The 9,798-nt window shown below is 43.5% G+C and overlaps 1 protein-coding gene across 6 annotated transcripts in view; it reads left to right on the forward strand.

Annotated features, from left to right (window-relative positions):
• Positions 1–9,798, forward strand: part of LOC122547353 (ensconsin-like) — a 146,357-nt gene that overhangs the window by 119,948 nt on the left and 16,611 nt on the right. For all 6 annotated transcript variants that reach the window (XM_043685998.1, XM_043686012.1, XM_043685988.1 and 3 more), the window contains 2 exons: positions 5,904–6,063; positions 7,692–7,875. In XM_043685998.1, the coding sequence (XP_043541933.1) occupies positions 5,904–6,063; positions 7,692–7,875 (344 nt within the window). The remainder of the gene's footprint in view (positions 1–5,903; positions 6,064–7,691; positions 7,876–9,798) is intronic.

The following is a 9,798-nucleotide window of genomic DNA, read 5'->3' on the forward strand; positions in this document are numbered from 1 at the left end:
ATGGTAGGAAGATCATATGAGGAAAGACTGAGGCACGTGGGGTTGTCTTCATTGGAGGAAAGAAGGTTTAGGGGTGACTTGATAGAGGTGTATAAGATGATTAGGGGTTTAGATAGGGTCGACAGTGAGAATCTTTTTCCACGTATGGAGTCAGCTATTACAAGGGGGCATAGCTTTAAATTAAGGGGGGGGTAGGTATAGGACAGATGTTAGGGGTAGGTTCTTTACTCAGCGAGTCGTGAGTTCATGGAATGCCCTGCCAGTAGCAGTGGTGGACTCTCCCTCATTATGGGCTTTAAGCGGGCATTGGATAGGCATATGGAGGATAGTGGGCTAGTGTAGGTTAGGTGGGCTTGGATCGGCGCAACATCGAGAACCGAAGGGCCCGTACTGCGCTGTATTCTTCTATGTTCTATGTTCTATAAAACTGAAGCAAGATGCTCATTTAGGGCTTCCCCTATCTGTTCAGACTCCACGCACAAGTTCCCTACGCTATCCTTGATTGGCCATTCCTTCTCCCCTGATCATTCTGTTATTCCTCACATGTGTAAAATGTCTTTGGGTTCTCCCTAATCCTATTTGCCAAGCCTTTTTCGTGCCCCTCCTGGCTCTCCGTCCATTCCTGAGCTCCTTTCTAGCAAGCCTGTAATCCTCTAAAGCTGTGCTAGATCCTTGCTTCATCCACTTTACATAAGCTGCCTTCTTGCTTTTGACGAGAAGCTCCTCTGTTCTCGTCATCCAAGATTCCTTAATCTTACCCCTTCTTACCTGTCTCAGAGGAATAAATGCGTGCATCACTCTCAACAACTGCTCCTTAAACAGTCTCCACATATCTGCTGTGCCCTTTCTGTGGAACAATTGTTCCCAGTCTGTACTTCCCAACTCCTGTCTGATAGCGTCATAATTTCCTTTTCCCCAATTAAATATCTTCCCTCAGTAACTGCTCCTTTCCCTCTCTCAGGCTATGTTAAATGTTAGGCAGTTGTGATCACTATCACCAAAGTGTTCTCCCACCATGAGATCTGACACCTGTCCTGGCTCATTGCCAAGCACCAAATCTAAAATGGCCTCTCCCCTCGGTCTGTCTACATACTGAATAAGGAAACCCTCCTGAACACCTGACAAAAACTGCTCCATCCAAACCATCTGCACTTAGGAGGTTCCAGTCGATATTGGGAAAGTTGAAATCACCCGTAACTACAACACTGCTACCTTTGCATTTTTCCAGAATCTGCCCGCCTATGCGTTCTTCAATCTCTCTACTGTAGTCACTTACCACTAGCGCTTTTCTATTCTCCCCTTTCCCTTCTGAGCCACAGTGCCAGGCTCAATGTCAGGTGGTCTGTAGAAAGCCCCCAGTGAGGTGGCTGCTCCCTTGCTGTTCCTGACTTCCACCCGTACTGACTCAGCAGACAGACCTTCCTCAACAACCTTTTGTTTCTGTAGCTGTGATGCACTCTGATTAGTAATGCTACACCCCGCTACTCGTTTTCCACCCTCCGTTCTTTTTAAACGTTCTAAACCCTAGAACATCAAGCAACCATTCCTGCCCCTATGATACCCACGTCTCCGTTATGGCCACAACATTATATCCCCAAGTACTGATCCATGGTGTAAGTTCATCACTCTTATTTCTGACACTCTGCATTGAAGCAGATACACTTTAACCAATCCCTCTGTTTCATCACATAAGAAACCTTCCCGATAGATTCACTACCTTCTGTCACTGCCCCATCTGCAAATGTCCCACTCTCAGATATGTGGCTCTGATTCCCACCTCCCACCAATCAAGTTAAAACCCTCCCGAATTACACGAGCAAATCTCCAACCCAGGACATTTGTGCACCTCCAGTTCAGGTGTAACCTGTCCTTCGTGTACGGGTCCCACCTTCCCAGAAGGTATCTCAATGATCTAGGTATCTGAAGCCCTCTCTCCTGCACCAGCCTCGCAGCCACGTGTTAAGCTACATTCGCTGACTGTGTTCCTCACCTCACTATCTCATGGCACAGGTAGCAAACCTGAGATCACCACTCTACTCTTCCTGCTCTTCAGATTCCAACCTAACTGACTGTAGTCACTTTTCAGATCCTGAATCCCTTTCCTGGCTATATCATTGGTGCCAATATGTATCCCAATTTCTGGCTGCTCCCCCTCCCCCTTCAGAATCCTGTAAACCCAATTGGTGACATCCTGGACCCTGGCACCAGGGTGGCAAAAATACCTTCCAGGAATCCTGTTCCTGACCACAAAATCTCCTGTCAGTCTGTCTAACTATTGAGTCCCCTACGACTAGCGCTTTTCTATTCTCCCCTTTCCCTTCTGAGCCACAGTGCCAGGCTCAATGTCAGATACCTGACAACTATGGCTTTCCCCTGATAGGCTATCCCTACCAGCAGTATCCAAAATGGTATACTTGTTGCTGAGGGGAATGATCACAGGGATCTCTGCTCTGACTGTCTGTTCCCTTTCCTCCCCCTGACTGTAACCCAGCTGTCCTTATCCTGTGTCTGGGAGTACAATCCCTCAATTTCTCCCTCAGCCTCCCGGATGATCCGAAGTTCATCCAGCTCCAGCTCCAGCTCCAGTTCCCTAACTTGGTTTTCAAGGAGCTGGAGTTGGGTGCACTTCCCACAGATGTAGTTGACCGAGACATGTGAAGTGTTTCTCACCTGCCACATTCTGCAGGAGGAACATGTAACTGCCCTAACATCCATATCCTGCTACGCTGAAAGCCTACACAGGACTAAACAAAGGAAGAGCAAAAAAAAAAGAAAACTGAGACCGAGTTTAGTAAGGTTAGAGGACATGGGTGGGAGGGAGGCCCTACAGTATGGGGTCTCCGGTATAGATCTCACTCACTCAAAAACTTCCCAGAAGTCCTTTGCTCCTCCCTCGCACCTCTCAGCAAATATCTCAGGATATCAATATCCCAAGGCATCCTAACAATGTGATAAACCCAATTGTTCTTTGTTAAAGCAAGGTAAGTTACATAATATTGGAATAATACTAACATCACAAACTTATCTGTATAGTACTTGCAATTGCAGGTGACCCAGTTTACACAGACTCACCTATGCATAAAATTGAAATAGCTCATTAGCCTGATCCACGCCAACCTTCAGTTGTTGATCAGACGATTACTATTCCTGAGGAAGCTAGCTATTGCTCTGAGGAAATTTCTTCTACTCCCATGCGTGCAGCCTGCATGAACAATCCTTCAGCGATTGATCAGCTGATTATGGGAAAACATCACAAGTGTGTCACGTTTTCTATGATCAGTTAACCTTTCATCAATGAGGACATGTCTGTTTTCCTGGAAGGAGCTTATTATAAAGTTTTAAATAACCATGATGCCATGTCAGCCTGCTCATGGCTGCTGATAGAAAGCTATTTCCTTGCAAGCTTTTGTCATCCACTTACTGTATGATATTTACACAGTGCAATCTTGTGGTCACCATCCTTTATTTTGTTGACAAATAGCCAATTACTGCATGTGGTGCCCTGTGTCTGGTTTTAAGTACACTGTGTCACCAGCTCAATACATCTGAGTTGTGCCACCTAATTCGAATACGCACCCCCCCAACCCTTGCCCCCTTTTTCAGGAAACACTTTTAAGGCACCATCCAACTAATGGACCTTGCAATTAGGCAGGCTTCATAAGTGCTTTCTCATTTTGGTTCATACCAATAAATTTACCTGCACAATGAGCTTTCACACAAAAGGTGAGCAAAAAAAATTTAGAGTGCATGGGATTAGAATTAGATACTCCGCAAAAAGAAGAAGAGGAGGAATAAACTGGTTGTTCTAGGGATCGCAGGCTGTTACTAATGGTGTACTGTGGGATTCTGTGTTAGGTCCACATTCATAGCAGTTCACAATCTGTATACAGATAATTCTGGGATAACGGAATAGGAGAAAGTGTGGACTGCAGATGCCGGAGATCAGAGTCGAGAGAGTGGTGCAGGAAAAGCACAGCAGGCCAGGCAGCATCCGGGGGGAAGGAGAATCGACGTTTCGGGCATAAGCCTGTTCTCCTGCCCCTCAGATGCTGCCAGGCCTACTGTGTAGTTCCTGCACCACACTCGAGTTCTGGGATAATGCGTGTTTTTGCAGTGCAATTTGGCTATAACGTTGTTGAAGAATTGAGGAATGGTATTTTCTAGACCATTTATCTCTGTTCACAATAATGCAATTCCAGCAGGGATCATTTTGCTCCCTTTGTTCTGCTCATGCGCTAATGTCCAAGCAGAAATCTCCGCGCTGTTCTGCGCATGCACTGGTGTCTGCGCTGGTAACCTTGCTGTGCTGTACATGCATGATGCTAGCGCTGTTCTTTGTGCTGTACTGCACGTGCCAATGTCTGCTGCCAACAGAGCAGTTTTCTATGAGCGATACTATACAGAGAACATCTTTCTTAAATTTTCTAAATGTACTGTTAAATTTACTTTTGGTAATAAATATGATTTCAACCTTCATTCAGGATGTGCAATTATTCATTTAGGACCTCTCCTAATTCCTCCAACTCAGGCGCAAGTTCCCTCCCTATACCTGATTGGCCCTGCCCTTACTCTGGCCATTCTCTTGTTCCTCACAAGTGTAGAACTCAAAGTTTTCTTAATCCTACCTGCTAAAACTTTTTCATGCCCCCTTCGAACACTCAAGTCCATTCTTCAGTTCCTTCCAGGCTACCTTGTAATCCTCTAAAGCCCTTTCTGATCCTTGCCATCTCAACCAGCAATAAACTTCCTCCTTTCTCTTGACTTGATGTTCCATATCCCTTGTCACCCAACGTTCCTTCAACCTACCATCCCTTCCTTGCCTCTGGGACAAACCTGTCCAGCACTGTCAGCAGGTGCTTCGTGAACAATCTCCACATTACTGTTGTGCATTTTTCTGAGAGCATCTGTTCCCAATTTAGGTGCCCCAGTTCTTGCCTAACAGCATTGTAATTCTCTGACCGCCTTCCCCATTAAAAACTTTACAATACGGTCTGCTCCTATCCTCCTTGAGTATATTAAAGGTCGTTGAAGTTGTGATCACCGTCACCGAAATGGTTTCCCAATGAGCGATTTAACACCTGGCTTGGTTCATTGCCAAGCACCAAATCCAATATTGCCTCCTTTCTGTTTTGATTATCTACATATTACATCAGGAGCCCTTCCTGGGTACAGCTGACAATAACTGCTCCATCAAAACTATTTGACCTAAGTAGGTTCCAGTCAATATTAGGGAAGTTAAAGTCATCCATGACAACAGCCCTGTAACTTCTGCACCTTTCCAAAATCTGCCTCCCAATCTGCTCCTTCCTGTCTCTGTTGCTTTGTGTGGCCTGTAGAAAACTCCCAATAAAGTGATTCATTGCTCCTTTCCTTGTTTCTGATATCCATCCATACATACTCTGCAGACAAACCCTCCTTAACTATCTCCCTTTCTGCAGCTGTGATACTATCCTTGATTAGCAAACCTCTTTTACCCCCCCCCCGTTCCTTTTGAAACATTTAAACCCTGGAACATCCACCAACCATTCCTACCCCTGTAATATCCAAGTCTCTAATGGCCACAATATCATAGTTCCAAGTACTGATCTGTGCCATGAGTTCATCACCCTTATTCCTGATACTTTTTGCATTAAAATAGGCATACTTCAGTCCATCACACTGACCATGCCTTTGCCCTATCAAGTGCCTACCCTCTCTAACAAACTCTCTGCATGCTGTATCTGGCTGTTCTCGACCTACTCCATCATTTGACCTATAGCTCAGGTTCCCATCCCCCTGCCAATCTAGTTTAAACCCTCCCTTTTAGTGTTCTCTTTTAAGAATCATGGGGTACATGAAACTATTCACTGTTTACATTTAAATAGCACACCTAAATTCCAATACTTATTTTTCTATATACATAGAAACTGTTCAAGTCATACTGTCGTCTACTCCTGGTAAAACCACAGCAGGTACTACTGATCCAGCAGAAGCTACGAGACTTCTGGCTGAGAAACGGCGAATAGCACGGGAACAGAGGGATCGGGAAGAAGAGGAGAAAAGAGAACAAGAGGAGAAAGAAAGGTACCTATGTTTGGGAGGGTGGGGGGTTGGCGATAATGAGAGGTAAAGTTGCATTCTGCCCATCACGCTGCGTTTACTCCTGTGCAGTTATTGAATTGAGAAAACAATTAGTACGACCAGGACACGACAAGTTCTAAGGTTGAATTGTCAAAATTACCATTTAATGACTTGGTTATCATAATGATAGCTGTGACAGACTGTTCGGTGAATCTTCAATTAACATTTTTCTTGAAATATTTGTGTCAAAATAGGTTCCATTGTGACTGATGCAAAAACAATTTGACAGAAAGCCCATGCTGCAAATCTTGATGTAACATAGTGACTTAATGAGTCCCTGAAACATATCCTAGTGAAGACTTTTTACTTCTGATTTCATGGAAGCAGAATGGTTGTACTACAAAAAGAGGCAATTCAACCCATTGTACATGTTGGTTCTTTGCAGGAGCAATTAATCTGCTGACGCTAAACAAAAACTAAAGAACTTTGGATATGTAAATCTAAAACAAAAGCAGAAATTGCTGGAAAAGCTCAGCAGGTCTGGCAACACTGAAAGTAGTTCAGGTTTCTGGTTTATTGAGCCCTTAGAACTGCTTGTGGTACGGACAATGTCATGTGTGCTGGAGAAGGGATGGGGGGATGGGGGGGAATGTCTGAACAATAGGTGGAGATGGAGCTCAATGAGAGAGGGGGGGGAAAAACAAAACCTAGTTGGGCAGACAAAGGAATGTGTCAAGGTCAGCCCGGGAGGATCATAGAATCCCTACAGTGTGGAAGCAGGCAATTTAGCCCATCGAGTCCACACCAGCCCTCTGAAGGGCATCCCACCCAGACCCACCCCATCCCTGTTATTGTGCATTTCCCATGGCTAGTCCACCTTAACTACGCATCTCTGGGCTCTATCAGCAATTTAGCTTGGGTGGGGGGGGGGGGGGTGAGGATGGTGGTGGAAGGTGGTAGAGTGAGGAAGGCAAAGTGGAGCTGATGATTATCCAATGACTTCATTTGAAAGGTGGAGCAGACTCAATGGGCTGAATGGCCTACTTCAGCTCCAATGTCTTATGGTATGAAATGCTTGGCCAAGGAGGAAAGTTAGATATTGGAAAGGTTTCCTTTGCAGTCATGGCTGCAATTACTTCAATAATATCTAATATAAATGATTATACATTGGGCAGGTTTCCAAGAGGATAATGAAATTTAAAGTTATCGTTTACCTGGAAGTAGAAAGATTTTGGGGATGCAGGTAGTTTTCTGGAACTTTTGTTTGATTAGCGGGAGTTTGAGGAACTTCTCGGACCATTTTTCTAAATTTATCTTGGTAGTTTTACCACACCTACTAAGTGAATCCTTGAGTGAATGGATCACTGTTATGCATAGCTGTATGACATCTGGATGTGGATGACATAATCAGTCGGATGGCCTTTATGTATGTATCATGGGTGTCCAGCATTTTTGTTTCCCTTTCCAGCACTCATTTATTTTTAAAAAAAATTAAAAGTACATCACATGATTTAGAGTTTTTAAGATGAGTGCAGACTTGAACCTCTGATCTAAAGGGAATGCCTCCAAAGTGGAACACTTCTGTTTTGTACATGTCTAAACAAATGTTTATGGATTGCTGTTAAATTTAGGCAAATGAAAGAAGAAATCTTCAGACGAAAATCTGAAGAGAAAGCTCGTCGAGAAGAAGCAGCTCGGAGACTTGAGGAAGAGAGAAAACTTCGAGAAGCACAGCAAAAACTTGAAGAGGAGCAACAATTTCTGGAGGAAAAGGCTCAAAAAGAAAGACTTGAAATAGAGCGTTTGCAAAAGCAAGTAAGTGTTTAGTTTAGTTTATTACTACTTTATGAACTAGTTTTTTTTCCCTACCATTTACAAAGACAAGGGTATCAGATGTAGGAGAACATTATTACCTGAAACTTCCAAGTCTCTCACCATCCTAACTTGGGACTATATCACTGTCATTGAATCAAAATCCTGGAACTCCATAACACATCGGGTATCCTTACTCCATCCATTTACCTGCAATGGTTTGTGCAGGCAGCTCCTCTTGATAACAATTATAGAGATGGGCAGTAAATGCTGGACTAGCCAGTGACACTTAAATTCCATTAACAAATTTAAAAGAAACATTTAACATCTGAAGAGAAGTTAATGTATTAAATATTCAAATTTTGACAAACATTTAAGTCTTGGTAGTTGTCATGGAGCCACGGCTTATGCAAGACATGAACTTGCACTAAAATTAAAGATCATCTTTTTAAACAGTACAGTATATTATTTTCTGCATTAGAGAAGCAGAAAAGCAATTTATAATTATTTCTAGGAATGAGGAACTTCAATAGAGGATAAATTGAAAAAGTTTTGACTGTTCTTCTCTTTAAAGGACAACAATGAGAGGAGATTTGATAAAGGTTTTTAAAATCATGAATGGGCTGGATAGATAGACAGAGGCTGTTCCCCCTCGTAATTGAAAATTAAGACTGAGGGTACATAGATTTAAGTGATGCGCAAAAGAAATGAGGCTGATGAGGGGCAAAAGAATTCGGGCATTAAGTTGTTAGGGTATGTACGCCACTGCCTGGAAATTTTGGTGGAGGCAGTTTCAGTTGAGGCATTTAAGAGCATTGGATGATTACTTGGATAGAAGTGGTGTGCAGGATTATGAGAAAAGGCAGGAAATTGGAGCTGGGTAATAGAACTGGTAGAGGCACGACGTGTCAAATGGCCTCCTGCACTTTTAACAATTCTGATTCTGTGATTGAGGTACTTGAGTGCGCAATACCACAAGGATTCTAGAAGCTGCTGTTCTCCGCAAAGCTGTGCTAATATAAAGATGTGGTGATAATATCAAACCCCCCTCACAATGTGACGAATTGATTGAACAAAGAATACCACTGTAAACCCATTCTCTCCACACACACCCACACCCCACATCAAGCTACACTTCAGGGTAAAGATTTTGTAAAATAAACAAAGGACATCTATATTGATGTCTAATCTAGCAGTGCTCCAATCGGACACTAGCCTCTTCTTGAATGAATCAGTGGTTTGCTTTGTTTCACTGTTGGCTCGGTGTTTCATTATGTCACCCGTCAGATTTGAAGTTTCATTATTAACTTGTTCACCATGTTGTTTACTTTGATCCACAGTACTGTTATTGAAAATCTAAAATACATTCTGGTAGTTGCCAGGGCATTGATCTGTACCAACGTTCATGACTAAACTATTCATTGATGTTTGAGATTTTTATGGACCTGATTTGCCCTGTACTAGAGTAATCCAGTCAGATGGTAGCACATAGAACATAGAACAGTACAGCACAGAACAGGCCCTTCGGCCCACGATGTTGTGCCGAACATTTGTCCTCGCCTAAGCACCCATCCATGTACCTATCCAATTACCACTTAAAGTTCGCCAATGTTTCTGACTCTACCACTCCCACAGGCAGCGCATTCCATGCCCCCACCACTCTCTGGGTAAAGAACCTACCCCTGACATCTCCCCTATACCTTCCACCCTTCACCTTAAATTTATGTCCCCTTGTAACACTCTGTACCCGGGGAAAAGGTTTCTGATTGTCTACTCTATCTATTCCCCTGATCATCTTATAAACCTCTATCAAGTCACCCCTCATCCTTCGCCGTTCCAACGAGAAAAGGCCTAGCACTCTCAAACTATCCTCGTACAACCTATTCTCCATTCCAGGCAACATCCTGGTAAATCTCCTCTGCACCC

The sequence above is a fragment of the Chiloscyllium plagiosum genome, chromosome 3 (assembly GCF_004010195.1).
Source record: "Chiloscyllium plagiosum isolate BGI_BamShark_2017 chromosome 3, ASM401019v2, whole genome shotgun sequence".
NCBI lineage: Eukaryota > Metazoa > Chordata > Chondrichthyes > Orectolobiformes > Hemiscylliidae > Chiloscyllium > Chiloscyllium plagiosum.